Below are 16,996 nucleotides of genomic sequence, written 5' to 3' on the forward strand. Positions count from 1 at the left end.
TCCAACAAGATGTCCCGAGGATTGTTAGTAATGACAGGGTGATCAATTACTGTCTCCTCCATCAATGTTTGTGTGCCTAAAGCATCACTGACATGTCCTTACTAGGTAAACAGAAGGAGGGTATGATATATCACTCTGAAATATGCCTAAAGTTAAACCACCTCTGTATAAAGACCATCTCCACAATAAAACACCTTTTTAATATAGCTGAATTTAGCACAATTTGACTTGTGTATAAAGACTACTTTAGCTATAAAGATCATTTATCTTTGTTCCTTTCACATGGTCTTTTTGACTGGTTTGATTGCATAAATCTTTTGTGATACAAATAGTGATACAATTCATACATAAAAAAATATTAATGTTATTTATGGGGGAGGAGGAGACTGTGGGTTTTAAGGTGTCCTAAACCCTCCACCTCAAGGTATCAAGATCATGTCCAGTTGCCAGTCAATGACAATAGGTTGATGGTTTTTGTCATGGTACTCTGGCTTTCCTCCTTAACCTGGCACATTTATCAATAACCCTAACTGTCAAACTGATGTATTATTAATGATAATGAGTATTGTGTTCATTACAATGTATTTTGTTCCATACAATGTATTCACGCGAAATAACAGTAAATCCATCCTGATGATGAAACATTATCATGAGAAAACCAATAACAGCTACTCTGGCCTAGAATATAAACTTTTGCATGATGGATGTGTTTAGTGAAAATCAGGAAATTAAAAACATTATACTGTTTTATGATTCATGGTATAAAGTAAGCCACACTTTAAATAATAAACATCTGAACTGTTATGATCCCCTAAAGTACATATATTCGGTCAAAAGGAAATTAATTATTGAGAGAACATCGCCTGTTGGAATGACATCATTATTTATCTGTCATACAAATTGTATTCACATTGACTGCATCTGAAGCATCTGGTAGAGATTCCGTGACAAATTATCTCTGGATTTGGCTACGGTAAATGCTTTAGCTCTGATGTAGACTAATTAGCTTACAAAAGCACAGGGTACGAAATACTTCAGTCACTCTGATAATTAACACAGGGAACTGAATACTCCATCAGTCTGATAATAAACACAGGGAACTGAATACTCCATCAGTCTGATAATAAACACAGGGAACTGAATACTTCAGTCAGTCTGATAATTAACACAGGGAACTGAATACTTCAGTCAGTCTGATAATAAACACAGGGAACTGAATACTTCAGTCAGTCTGATAATTAACACAGGGAACTGAATACTTCAGTCAGTCTGATAATTAACACAGGGAACTGAATACTTCATCAGTCTGATAATTAACACAGGGAACTGAATACTTCATCAGTCTGATAATTAACACAGGGAACTGAATACTTCAGTCAGTCTGATAATAAACACAGGGAACTGAATACTTCAGTCAGTCTGATAATTAACACAGGGAACTGAATACTTCAGTCAGTCTGATAATAAACAACACAGGGAACTGAATAACACAGGAACTGAATACTTCAGTCAGTCTGATAATTAACACAGGGGAATACTGATAATAACACAGGGAACTGAATACTTCAGTCAGTCTGATAATTAACACAGGGAACTGAATACTCTCATCAGTCTGATAATTAACACAGGGAACTGAATACTCATCAGTCTGATAATAACACAGGACAGAATACTCACATCTGATAATTAACACAGGGACAGACTACTACTTCATCAGTCTGATAATAAACACAGGGGAATACTCATGAAATAACACAGGGAATGAATACTCATCAGTCTGATAATAAAACAGGACAGAATATCATCAGTCTGAATACCAGGAATGAATACTTCAGTCAGTCTGATAATAAACACAGGGAAATGAATACTTCATCAGTCTGATAATAAACACAGGGAACTGAATACTTCATCAGTCTGATAATTAACACAGGGAACTGAATACTTCAGTCAGTCTGATAATAAACACAGGGAACTGAATACTTCAGTCAGTCTGATAATTAACACAGGGAACAGAATACTTCATCAGTCTGATAATAAACACAGGGTACAGAATACTTCAGTCAGTCTGATAATTAACACAGGGTACAGAATACTTCAGCCAGTCTGATAATAAACACAGGGAACTGAATACTTCCATCAGTCTGATAATAAACACAGGGACATGAATATTCCATCAGTCTGATAATAAACACAGGGAAACGAATACTCCATCAGTCTGATAATAAACACAGGGAACAGAATACTTCATCAGTCTGATAATAAACACAGGGTACAGAATACTTCAGCCAGTCTGATAATAAACACAGGGAACTGAATATTCCATCAGTCTGATAATAAACACAGGGACATGAATATTCCATCAGTCTGATAATTAACACAGGGAACTGAATACTCAATCAGTTGATAATTAACACAGGGTACTGAATACTTTATCAGTCTGATAATAAACACAGGGAAATGAATACTTCATCAGTCTGATAATAAACAAGGGGAACTGAATACTTCATCAGTCTGATAATTAACAAGGGGAACTGAATACTTCATCAGTCTGATAATTAACACAGGGAACTGAATACTTCAGTCAGTCTGATAATAAACAGAGAGTACTGAATACTTCATCACACTGAAAATTAATACAGGTACGGAACACTTAAGTTATGGTATATAATAATAAAGCAATGGATAGAAACATTTTCCTGTGCTGCTCAGATCTTGTGTATAGTCAAGGAAGAGAACTACAACAATATTTAGAGAAGAAAATTAACTACATTATCTAATGTTGCGCTTTTATAGTTAAACATCAGAAATTCTTGAGAGTGCTTTAATTCAGACAGAAATATCTATATTTCTGTGTATGTCAGCGAAACTTAGAAGATGTCGAAGAAGTCCCGTCACAACAAACTGTTATTGTAACCATCAAGTTAAACATCGATCAATACTTTGTGTGAAGTTAAAGTATATGTTTTGAAACATTCATTTTAGGTCTTTCTCGTGACACAGTCACTTATAACATGTTACTTCAGGTCTGGTAATAAAATGTATCGTAAAATCTCGGTTCTCAAATTACAGTGCTGTTTAAAACATAAAATGTTTGGTTCTGGAAGCAAAAGAATCAAGATCTTTGTCCTTTAAAAACATACATGTATGAATATAACAACAGTCATATAGTCAGGGACTGTAATTACCCTAGTAATTAACTGATCCTCTCATCAATATATCTACATCTTGGTGCTTACATTGGCAGCTTTGACATTTGCAGCAACATCTTGACCCTTATAATGGTAGCCCAGACCTTTAATATGTTGATCAGCAGCCTTGACCTTTGTGAACCTCTTGATGCATATATTTCAATGACCTTTCAATGTCAATGCTTATATTGGTAGACTTGACCTTTGTAATGACCTTTCAATGTCAATGCTAATATATTGGTAGCCTTGACCTTTGTAATGACTTTTCAATGTCAATGCTAATATATTGGTAGTCTTGACCTTTGTAATGACCATTCCATTTCAACGCTTATATTGGCAGCCTTGAGCTTAAATTGGTACCCTTGACTTTTGTAATGACCTTTCAATGCCAATGCTTTCAGTGGCAGCATTGACCTTTGTAATGACCTTTCAATGTCAATGTTTATATTGGTACCCTTGACTTTTGTAATGACCTTTCAATGCCAATGCTTTCAGTGGCAGCCTTGACCTTTGTAATGACCTTTCAATTTCAATGCTTATATGGGCAGCCTTGACCTTTGTAATGACCTTTCAATATCAATGCTTACATTAGTAGACATGTCCTTTGTACTAATCTCTTAAGTTTTGCATTGTTAGCTTTTACTTGTTGTAGCACACTTTTTGTGCTTACTCAGATAAGCTCTTTGTGCTTAACACTTAAGCTGACACCTATATAACAACCTCTTTGTACTTACCATGACGGCCTTGACCTTGCTTTGTAGCAACCTTTTGATGCTTAAAGCTGTTTTCTTGATGAGGACCTCAGGATTCCACTGATGGATACTGGTGAACTTTTCATATTTCTGAAAATATCAATGAAATAGACTTACACAGATGCACATCACAATCTATCACATATATTGTATTTCAACATGTGTTTTCTTATCAAATAAATATTATCATATACAACACGCCTATCTAAACCAACAAATAAGTAAATTGAGTGTTCAGTCCAAATACATACATATATATACATCTTAAAGGATATTAAGGAAGTAAAACTAGAAATGTGTGTAAGTTAGAGGGACTGTGGTGGCGGACTAGTTAAGATGTTAAAACATTGTAAGTCCTTCAACACATGGTTAAGAGTTTAAAACCCATGTTCAGGGAAGTTTCCAGGTACTGACTATATGTTGTTTTTTCCAAGGTTCTCTGACTTTCCTACACCTTCTCAACTTGACGAATTCTTATATGACCCTGGCTCTAAAACCCTGCCAGTAAGACATAATGTCCCTATCTCTAAATATCGAAAGTGAGGTGGGCCAGGACGCAACGGGATGGGACACACGAGTTACAATGTATATGTCTGCCATTTCATGGTGGAGCATAAAGATATATAAATGGATGCAATACAACAAAGACTAGAGGCAGATCATGGAAATATGATCGCCAAAACAGCTCTAAGTGTGGCATCATTAATCCAAATAGAATTCTTGTTATATGAAATATGCATCTGTCAATCTAAATGAATATTAGTATTATTCATGGACACATATGATATCTTAAGTGTACTCTTATGATGCTTTATTTATGTATAGCCGTACAGCAAATAGTCTGACAATACTTTCCGAGACTATCGGCTTTCTATTGAACGCAATGTCCGGCAGGATGGATCATACCATGAACACACTCGGTGAACCTATTTTATTACCCTGTGACATCACACTTATTAGTGTATGTTTGGTATGAGATGATGCCTGCAATCAAATAGACTATTCCCAAAGAAGCAGGAGGATCTCAGGGGAAATTATCAGACAATGTCGATAGTGGTCAAAACCATCATACACAAATCAATAGGTCTTCACATAACTATTTCTATAAACACCGATAAAAGGCTTGTCACATTGTTGCTAACTCTCTAACTGCATTAAACTAATGCAATTTGCCACCGTTGTCAGATTTCCTTGTGAGGCATCACCAGAAAATATGATAGTAAAAAAGTATTTTAAGAATGTCATTGACAGAAAAACGATCTTAATGACAAGATTAAAAGCGTGACGGTAAATGGAAGCCTTAAATGAAATGACTTGTCGGATTCAATAACCTTGTACTCGCATCGTCAATCAATCGCGGACTTTACACCTCAGGGATTAATGTTCCATTCATCCATTTCTTTTAATAATGTCTGTTTTCAATAAAGTAAATATAATCACAATATTTATTTAACAGAAATTGCAATTACCACTGATTAATCACACGTTCTGGTTTGGATGGCAGCCATCGGGGATCTTATATTGTTGGAGAAAACAAACCCAGGTTGGAATGCCAGACAAGATAACCAATGCGCCATCAGACGACCTGGCGTTTGTCTGTGTTGATAAGCCCAAGATATCTGATAGCCCTTTATAAAGTTGTGAAGTTGGATCAATATCTGCCTTGGTAGTCTTCAGAATGAACCCACTATTAATATTTTCCTGACAATCAAAGTTTCTAACAAGAAGCCTGAAGGCTTTAACGACCAGCTGACTTAATTTTCCTAATGTATTTCATTTCGCTTGATAATGAAATTTGTTGAAATAATTGTTAAAAGCCCTCATAAAATCTAAACATTAAAAGATTGCAGATTCTGAATCACAAACTCCACTTAGTATCTTAGGAGTGTCACAAACTAATATCCGAAATTGTATCTGCCCACTGGAGGTGAATTAATTTGACCTCTCTTTAATTTGCCCCTGGAGCTAACAACCTTTGTCAATCATGTTTCTATAAATTTTTGTTAAGATTTGATCAGTTGTTTTTGAGAAGTTGACTACATATGTTACTTATAGACAGGAACACTTGACAAGGATGAGGAGAGAAATCAAATGAAGGCGGACAAAAGGCAATTACAATATGTCACTTGAGATTTTGTCTCCGATGGACAAAAAAATCCATTTTCATTAGTACCCATTATTATTGTTTTTCTCTTCATTACTCTATGTCAATACCAATCGTTGGGTCGTGGCAGCATATGAAACGAGCAACACGTACACACCAGGGATGAGCTATGGAATCGCCTTAATACAGCCCCATGAATGGCATTTTCCACTGTAAACATTAATTTTCTCAGTAAATAACAGTTTGTACTATAAAATACATTTACCATATGTACCAAAGATGTAATTAAAGACACAGTGCTGACAATGGGAATGTTATCCGAAAGACAAAGTATGAAACATACAAATATCCTAACTGGATTTGAATGTTACCCGACAAAGTATAAAACACATGAATATCCCAACTGACTTTGAATGTTAACCGCCAATGAAATAATTAAACACACAAATATCCTAACAGACCATGAACGTTATCCGAAAGACAAAGTATGAAACATACAAATATCCTAACTGGATTTTAATATTATCTTATAGACAAAGTATGAAACACATCAATATCCCAACTGATTTTGAATGTCAACCGCCAATGAAATAATAAATAATAAAACACATGAAAATCCAAAATCCTAACAGAAACCATCAAAGGTTATCCAAAAGACATGAACGTTATCCAAAAGTACAAAGTATGAAACATACAAATATCCTAACTGGGAATTTTATTATCGATTTATAGACAAAGTATAGACAAAACACCATGTCAATATCCCAACTAATTTTGAATGTCAACCGCCAATGAAATAATTAAAAAAACACAATTTATCCTAACAGACCGCCCCTTCCTGCCCCCGGGCGGATCAGAGCCAAAATTCTATATAAACATGGTTAATCACAAATACCTATTAGCGCTCCGCCCCTTGAACCCCGAGGGGGCCAGGAGCCAAAATTCTATACAAGTTCTGTTTTCCCGCTGTCAACCAATCATTTGGCCAAATGAATCTCTAGGGAATAATAAATGGAGTTTACCTCTATTTACCCTAACACAAAAATATCCCTTCCCCCAACAGACCTAACTGCCGCAAAAAATTTATAAAGACAAATTCCCAAAAGACAAAGTATGAAACATACAAATATCCTAACTGGATTTTAATGTTATCTTATAGACAAAGTATGAAACACATGAATATCCCAACTGATTTTGAATGTCAACCGCCAATGAAATAATAAAAAACACAAATATCCTAACAGACCATGAACGTTATCCGAAAGACAAAATATGAAACATACAAATATCCTAACTGGATTTTAATGTTATCTTATAGACAAAGTATGAAACACATGAATATCCTTACTGGAGTTCAACTCATTCTAAAGCAATGATCAGTATCATTCTACTAAGCTCTCAAATTCTCAAAGATATAATATTTGATGAAAATGAAATAAAATAATGGATTCCAATATGATTTATATATTTAGAAAATATCATAGTAATTATGTCATTAACTTTACTTAACATTTAAAATGTAAACTTGTCAGATATTCTCAAATTTCTCTCAATATTGCAAAACTATCAGATATATGACCTTGTCTTTGACCTTAGCAGTCTGATGCAGTTTCATTCTGGACAGAAATTGAAGTCTAATATAATGCAAGCCAAAATGGGTCAACAGGAGACCTTTTTCACATGAATAGATGTTTTGGATGACCTTGACATCCTAATACATAAAACTTGTTTGAAGGATGCAGTTTGATAAAAATCAAGTTAAATGTGAAGATATATTCCAGTTCCTATATAGTATCAGTGACACAGAAACATAACTACATGCTGAGCAAATGTGTAATCAAAGTCAAACTTCATGGAAGACCAAATGAATCTTTAAATTAAATTCACGAACAGATTTGCCACACGAGCCCAGACGAGGTTGAAGTGACTTGAACACACTGACACCCTGCTGATCATCAACAGGCTGACAACAGGACCCAAGTATAGATTTTAGGAGTTGACCAACAAGTAAAGATCTAGTGGAGGTGATACAGACTATGCTGTGGGTTAAAAGGTCAACCAATAGGTCACAGTGACCTACTTTTTATATACCACACACTGGCAAACTCTTTTGTGATAAAGACCTAGTAACAAGTTAACTTATGAACCTAAATAAGGTATTGTACTCAAAGATCACAAACCCTCTCCCCTTAACTACAGTCGAGACTGTCTGAGCGACCCCCTGTATGTAGAGACTCCCTGTCTTACGTGACCTTACTTGAGACCCCCCAACGTACATTTTGTAGTTTGCTATATAATGTGTCTGTTTTCAGCAACTCCATCCCTGTCTTACGTGACAAGCGACCATGTTTTTACATTGTTAACCCACAAATTATAAAAAGTCTATCTTGAGCGACTTTTCATTCGCCTGAGGCCTTAGGATCGAGAAAGAGTTGTGACCATCGAACTAAACATTGACTGAGTTGACAAGAGTAACTGTGTAACCCGTTTTGAGGGATCATGAAAGATTGTTTTTCCCACAACATTTGGCTTAAAACTATTAAATAGACCATGCCAGGTACCATCCAGATATTTCTCCTTTATAAACAATGGTTAACATCGACAATAAATAACGGGACATGTTAAATAAATCGGCATGTTTTATTTTGCCTACCGTATCAATGGCTTGGCTTGGGTGACTCTCTTTTCGTTTTGTACATGGCATTCTTGACCAAACAGAATTTCATTCCTTGATATGAGTAACCAGTCATTATAACTGCCATCCTCAAGTTAGCAACCCTATATTTTCTTCAAATGTTTCTCATAACACCAGACAGTCTTGTAAAAACAAATAGACGACTTGGGCTTATGTAGTGACCACCATTCGGTAACAGAGTGTACGGTAGATTTGTAAAATTCAGCGAAATAAAGCCAGACTTTAGAATATTACCAATACAAAAGTTGTTTTTTTTAATTTACACAACATCTGCAATTGTTTTGCAGTGGTCATTTAAGTGCAATTCTGATTTTGTGGGGTTTTTGTAAGCTTAAATTGCAAAAAAATGGATTTTAATCTAAAATTACAACCCCTCCAGATAAAATTTTTTTCTTGAACAAAGTTCAAAACCAAACATCAATGTATGTCTGCTTGTAATTTATTACTAAATGATTTCTAATTAAAAAAAAAAATCATATTTCAGTTTTTATTTCAATTTTTACTTTTATTTTAAATTAATTATTTTTTTTTTACAAAAATCTGGTTTATTGATTTATCTATAATGAAGAATAAATTTAAAGACAATAAAAAACAGATTTTCGTACAGTGATGTTGCGGATGAACTAAGTGACTCCCTGTCTTATATGTGACTTATTTGTAAAGGTCCCTTGGAAAGTCACATAAGACAGTCTCGACTGTACCATATATTACATGTATACTAGATTTAGATAATTAAGCATTTAGACTTCATATTTACTCGTGAAATGGCAGCCAACCCACTGATTGGAAAGTTAGCTTTTGAGACACATGCATGGGAGTAAATAACTATATACTGTTTTCCTTTTCAAATATTTATCTGAACCGAGTAATTCTGGTCTTCTGCTTCATTTGCCTTCACATTCAAATACACCAAGAATATTAGCAACTTGCGTAATATCCAACGGAACCCACAAAAACGTGTGAGTGACTTATGGAGAGTGATTAGCAGTGGCTGTCCGGAGGATCGTTATCTGGATATGACCGACACCTCCTGCTAATGATGCCTGTCCCATTCCCCTGGAAATGTGCAATATTCCAATAAATGGATTGCATTTTCTCACCAAAAAATATCTTCAACAATTTCCTTTGGGAGACTAGCTATAAATAGTGACTTAATACACAGCAGGGCCACACGGCAAGTCTGGCTTTCCCAAACCCTGTACAGTGAACAGTCCCCATAAATCTTAGGCATCTATGGAGGCTGCTTTGCGTAGAAACCCGCAACATTTACATATATACATACATATATCGATATATTCTTAAACAATATATTCCTGAGCACCCGACGGAGTGATCTCATACACTACCATACACAGAATAATTCTGTCAGCTTCCATCGACAAATTTATGTAAATTATTGTAATTGGCACATTTTTTGTGATGACATCATAATTACACCATTGTCTTGCCAACACATAATCCATATTTCAAGGGAGGAAATGAAGTCAAAATTAAGAACATGGAAAATGATCCATTTTTCCTGACACTTTTGTGTTATTATAATGAATTATGTTCCAGAAAAAAGAAATTTATTACCATATGTGTTTCAGATCAATTTATCTTAGTTTCACACTGACATCCGATAATATCTTGTTGCAGCTTTGTCTCAGCACGATTTTGTAACAAAATTTCACCTCTCAACCAAGATAAATTGATTTCAAACAAATGCAGGTAGTGCTATCACGAAACAAGTTGTATAATTTTTATATCCTTCGCTCTACAGCTGCATATTCAACAGAGGCCTGTTCTCAGCAGAAGTAGGCTGATTGATCAGGCCTATTAACGACAACTCCTATATCAATGACTAGGGTTAATTAAGTATGCATTTAGCTGTGTGTGTGAGTTGTACATTTTGGGAGACTGTGGTATGTTTGTGTTGTGTCTCCTGTGAATTCTAATTATTCTTGTTGTCATTTATATAGTGCTATCTCACTGAAGGATACTGCCAAAGATTCAGAGCAGCACACCCCACCCGGTCACATTATACTGGCAACGGGCGAACCAGTCATCACTTTCCCTATATGCGTACTGCTAAGCAGGAGCAGACACTACTACATTTAGACAGGGGAAATAACTTAAAAGCCTTACTCACAGGGACAAGTGCTCACTATAAGGCCAAAACTGAGGTGATGTAAAAAGAACAAGGGCCCAATGGGCCTGAATCGCTCACCTGCAATCTGGTAATCATACATGGTTCATACTAAACAAATAGAGTAAATAAGAATTTATATCATCCCTAAGCACATTAGAGGCCTCTTTGCCTCTTGGTTATTAAAAAGAAGTCGCTTAAAGATTTTGGCCTATTTGACCCCTGTGACCTTGAATCACGGTCAAGGTCATTCTTTTGAACAAACTTGGTAGCCCTTGATCCCAGCTTGCCACAGGCCCAATATCAGGTCCCTAGACTGTTTGGGTATTAAGAAGAAGTCTTTTAAAGATTTTAGCCTATTTGACCCCTGTGACCTGGAATGAAAGTCAAGGTCATTCATTTGAACAAACTTTGTAGCGCTTCATCCCAACATGTCACATGCCCAATATCAGGTCTCTAGCCCTCTTGGTTATTAAAAGAAGTCGTTTGAAGATTTTTACCTATTTGACCCCTGTGACCTTGAATGAAGGTCAAGCTCATTTATCTGAACAAACTTGGTAGTCGTTTATTCCAGCATGCCACATGCCCAATATCAGTTCTCTAGCCCTCTTGGTTATTAAGGAGAAGTGGTTTAAAGATTTTAGCCTATTTGACCCCTGTGACCTTGAATCAAGGTCAAGGTCAGTTATTTGAACAAATTTGTAGCCCTTGATCTCAGCTTGCCACAGGCCCAATATCAGGTCCCTAGACTGTTTGGGTATTAAGAAGAAGTCTTTTAAAGATTTTAGCCTATTTGACCCCTGTGACCTGGAATGAAAGTCAAGGTCATTCATTTGAACAAACTTTGTAGCGCTTCATCCCAACATGTCACATGCCCAATATCAGGTCTCTAGCCCTCTTGGTTATTAAAAGAAGTCGTTTGAAGATTTTTACCTATTTGACCCCTGTGACCTTGAATGAAGGTCAAGCTCATTTATCTGAACAAACTTGGTAGTCGTTTATTCCAGCATGCCACATGCCCAATATCAGGTCTCTAGCCCTCTTGGTTATTAAGGAGAAGTGGTTTAAAGATTTTAGCCTATTTGACCCCTGTGACCTTGAATCAAGGTCAAGGTCATTCATTTGAACAAACTTTGTAGCCCTTGATCCCAGCATGCCACAGGCCCAATATCAGGTCCCTAGGCCTCTTGCTTATTCAGAAGAAATTGTTTAAAGATTTTAGCCTATCTGACCCTTTGACCTTGAATGAAGGTCAAGGTCATTTATTTGAACAAACTTTGTAGCGCTTCATCCCAACATGTCACATGCCCAATATCAGGTCTCTAGACTGTTTGGTTATTAAGAAGAAGTCGTTTAAAGATTTTAGCCTATTTGACCCCTGTGACCTTGAATGAAAGTCAAGGTCATTCATTCAAACAAACTTTGTAGTCGTTTATTCCAGCATGCCACATGCCAATATCAGGTCTCTAGCCCTCTTGGTTATTAAGAGAAGTCTTTAAAGTTTTTAGCCTATTTAACCCTGTGACCTTGAATCAAGGTCAAGGTCATTCATTTGAACAAACTTGGTAGCCCTTGATCCAGCATGCCACAGGCCAATATCAGGTCCCTAGGCCCTTGCTTATTAAGAAGAAGTTGTTTAAAGATTTTAGCCTATCTGACCTTTGACCCTGTGAAGGAAGTCATTCATTTGAATGAAGGTCCCACCATGCCATAGGCCCAATATCAGGTCACTGTTTTATTAAGAAGAAGTCTTTTGATTTACATTTGACCCTGGTAGCCCTTAATCTCAGCATGCCATTACTTGTGCTTATCCCAGCATGTCACAGCCAATATCAGGTCCCTAGGCCTCTTGGTTATTAAGAAGAAGTCTTTTAAAGATTTTAGCCTTTTTGACCCCTGTGACCTTGAATGAAGGTCAAGGTCATTCATTTGAACAAACTTGGTAGCCCTTGATCCCAGCATGTCACAGGCCCAATATCAGGTCCCTAGGCCTCTTGGTTATTAAGAAGAAGTTGTTTAAAGATTTTAGCCTTTTTGACCCCTGTGACCTTGAATGAAGGTCAAGGTCATTCATTTGAACAAACTTGGTAGCCCTCTATCCCAGTATGTTACATGCCAAATATCGGGTCTCTAGGCCTCTTGGTTATGAAGCAGAAGTCTTAACAAGATATTTCTGCCTATTTGACCCCTGTGACCTTGAATAAAGGTCAAGGTCATTCATTTGAACAAACTTGGTACCCCTTCATCCCAGCATATCACAGGCCCAATTTCAGGTCTCTAGACCTCTTAGTTATTTAGAAGAAGTCTGTTAAAGATTTTCACCTATTTGACCCCTGTGACCTTGAATGAAGGTCAAGGTCATTCATTTGAACAAACTTGGTAGCCCTTCATCCCAGCATGCTATAAGTCAAAGTTCAGGACTCTAGGTCTCCACGTTTTGGAGAAGAAGTTGTTTAAATGGAAAAGTTGACACCGGACGGCGGACGGACGACGAACGCTGCACCATAGCATAAGCTCACATGCCCTGCGGGCAGGTGAGCTAAAAATCCACATATATTCAACAGGGACCTGCACTGAACAATAAAAATACAATAAATATATATTGTTTAGCCTATATTCCAAAATGCTCAGCCAATCCAACATCATGACCATATAATACAACATCAGTTTTTGTAAATCATTGCTTTTCATTCAAACTTTCTCGCTGACCAAATACTACATTTTTGGATGTGTTGTAGACCCCTTTATCTACTGAGCCTCTGATCAGCTTTCATTTACACATGTTCAACTCTAAAGACTTAAAGTGAAGGTCAAGGTGCTGAACAACCATCCAGTCGTGCTACTTACATTGTCTGATATTACTCATCTATGGCCTCTATGTGATTGATAAGAAAGTTTGTCAGAAAAAACATGACATCAGAATGATTGAGATATAAAAGTTATATTTTTTAGATTTATTTATGACACTCATCTTTGATTTCACCAAAAGTGTTGATTTTGTCTGATCAGCATCCTGATCTAAGCTTCAAAGCTGATTTTATTACACTGTGGTAGACATTTCTAGTATAATGTAAAACGGTCATTCTGACCATGTAGCGGAAATGACACTTTGATAGAAGAACGAAACAGGAGGATAAAAAAGAATCTGTCTGAATTGATGTTGGATTGAGACAAAGCTGCTTCCTGCATATATAGTTGGCTATACGTCATTTCATGCTGTTCTAATTTCCTGTCTTTATCGTGTAAATGGATTGAATTTAGCTCTGTGGCTTCCGCCATCAGCAACCATCACAACATATTTGTCATTTATAATGCTTCTTAACCTGGAAACATGCAAAGAAACTGTATAATCATGACAAACACTTTTTAACCATTCTTCTATCTTATCCAAGGCCCAGATCAACATATCTTAATTTCATTTTTTTTTTTATATATTGTAGTTGATATAACATGCCTCTAGCAAATAAACAATTTGAAACCAAACAACACAGGTTCTGTTTGATAATTAAAACATTTTTTTTATAAATGGCCTCTCTTTCATATTCCTAATTTTTAATTGTTCTTAAATCACTTCCTTGTCTGTGTATGTTCGTTGAGAATTTGCACCAATAACATTACTTCCTTGAGTGCATAGTTTAGCAAGTTCATGTGTATTTGATTACTATCTTTAACAGCATTCCTGTCATTGGTTTTAGGTATACATTTACCAAGTCCCTGTGTTTTCAAGTTTTGTATTACCAATTACCTGTTGTTTATTCTTACAGAGCCCCTGTGTCTTTACTTGTTGTATATATTTACCAAGTTCATGTGTGTTTGATTGTGTATTTTCACAAAGTCTGTGTCTTTGACAATGTGTATTTTCAACAAGTCCCTGTGTCTTTGACAATGCCAAGTCCCTGTGTCTGTATTCATACCAAGTCCCTGTGTTTTGGTTGCATAATTTACCAAACTCTACTTTTGTTGTGTATTTGTGTAACAGCCACACCGACCCCATTTCCTATTACATTTCCACCAACTCCTTGAGTCTTTATTGGGTTTTCTTACAAAGACTGTGTCTTTGACTGTGCATTGTGACAAACTCTGACAAAGTCTGTACAGGGTCCATTGATGTGAGCTTGCACCAGTTTCCTGACATTATGACCTGATGTCTATCCTTGTAGAGAAATATTCCATGGTATTAGTCACTGTGGAAGTCTGTTACCAACATGTCTCTGCTGTAACTGTCAGATCAGACGGTCAATTAGCAAATGATGTTTTTGACTGTTGGAGATTGATCATTGTCATCCCAGGAAACATATTGTTAATGTGGAATGTTCCAACCCTGTATTGTTCAAAACGAGAGCTCATTTCAATTATACTGGCTGCCTTATTTTCATTATACATTGCCGGGAAATAATCCCGTTCTTTCACATGGAGAATCAACCAATCACAAAGGGCGAGGTCAAAAGGACAATATCAGGATGGGCACAAAACATAATTGTGATTCAGACAATACACCGTACTCAGATATCTCAGGCCTTCTGACATACAAACACGAGAAGGTATAAACATCAGCATTAATCACAAACATATACAACATCACCACATATCCTAACATACCATGTCACCAAAAAGAGGTCGATGGGGCCTTAATGGTCATCTGACTATTGGTACAATCCAAACACAGCAGAAGAATATACAATAGTGGATAAAACTCTTTGGATAAAACACAATAGTCCAAGATGGGCTAAAATTGCCAAGATTTTCTTCAACTTCTAATTGAAACATTAAATACAAAGAAATCTTCTGTATATCCATTAGATACAGACCCATATCAGGTCTCAGAATGCTTACTATTTATTGACAAAAAATCTTTCAAAACATTTAGTCTATTTGACCTATGTGTTTCTGAATGAAGATAAATGTCTTTCATTTGAACAAATTTTGATAGCCCTTCATTCCAGGATGTTTCAAGTCCAACATCAAGCTTCTTGGCTTGTAAATTTTTGACAAGAAGCTGTTAAAGTAATTTAGCTTAATTGACCTTTGTTACCTTCAATGAAGGTCAAGGTCATTTATCTAAACCAACCTTGTAAATCTTTCTCGTAGTATGCTACTGGCCCATTATCAGGTCTCAAGGCTTTTCGGTTATTGAGAAGAAGTTGTCTAAATGCAAAGTTTGCACACAGTGCATTAGGATAGAGAGAGCATGATGACATATACCATGTCACTACAAACATATACTATTTCACTTTAAACATTGGTTTACTTGATATTCCACTGCATTATTGATATGTAATGCTGTCATTAACTTAATCAATTCTGGCATATGAAATACTGCAGTTTCAATTCTAATTGAAAATAACATCAAATATGGAAAAAGCAATACAGAGCAAATAATCCTTATAATTCTGAACTGAATCAAGAGGCATCATGAATGGTTGAAATGCTGATGAAACGAAGCATTTTCACACTGCACATACTTAATCATGTTTCCATCATAACACACACTCCAGGGGTTCCATCTCAATTAGAACAAATTTTACAGCTCCAACACATCTGACAGGGCATTAGTTTAGGCCCAGCACTAATGGTGAAGTTTTAACAGGTATAAATCAGCTCATTCAAAAAATTCCACATTGAATATTCTAACATTTCTTTCACAATTTTTTTTTATTTATTGCAGAAAAAGAAATTGATTCCAGAAAATAATGTGTTGTAGTTAGTTGAAGGCTCTAGAAGCTGGCCATGGTGATTCGTGTTAAGGCTCGGCTGCTCGTAAACCATTATTCCTCAGGGATATTCTCTATTTCTAAGGCAAGATTTATAGTTAAATTAGATTACCGTTTTGTAAGATTTATTCAAATCTTGTTACTTTTCAAAAGCATCGTACCAATGACACAATGTATTCTCACAATCAAAACATATTCAGAACTACATACTTAAACATGCTGAGCATTTCAAGTTCCTTGCTAGTATGGCAGGTTTATTAAAACAGGAAGTGATTTTGACCTAGATGCGAATTCCTTAAAATTCAAATTGCCATCGTTCTAACTTCTACTTTATGATACATTTATTCTAAAATGCCTGACAACTTATCTGACCTTTATCTGGCAAACTTCAAATTGACCTCTGCTTACTGACCTCTTC

At 36.0% G+C, this 16,996-nt stretch overlaps 1 protein-coding gene across 1 annotated transcript in view; it reads right to left on the reverse strand.

Moving 5' to 3' along the window:
• LOC138305047 (uncharacterized) overlaps window positions 1-16,996 on the reverse strand; it is a 106,138-nt gene that overhangs the window by 39,665 nt on the left and 49,477 nt on the right. Inside the window, exon 3 of the mRNA XM_069245454.1 lies at window positions 3,923-4,030. Within this exon, the coding sequence (XP_069101555.1) occupies window positions 3,923-4,030 (108 nt within the window). The remainder of the gene's footprint in view (window positions 1-3,922; window positions 4,031-16,996) is intronic.

The sequence above is a fragment of the Argopecten irradians genome, chromosome 12 (assembly GCF_041381155.1).
Source record: "Argopecten irradians isolate NY chromosome 12, Ai_NY, whole genome shotgun sequence".
Lineage (NCBI taxonomy): Eukaryota > Metazoa > Mollusca > Bivalvia > Pectinida > Pectinidae > Argopecten > Argopecten irradians.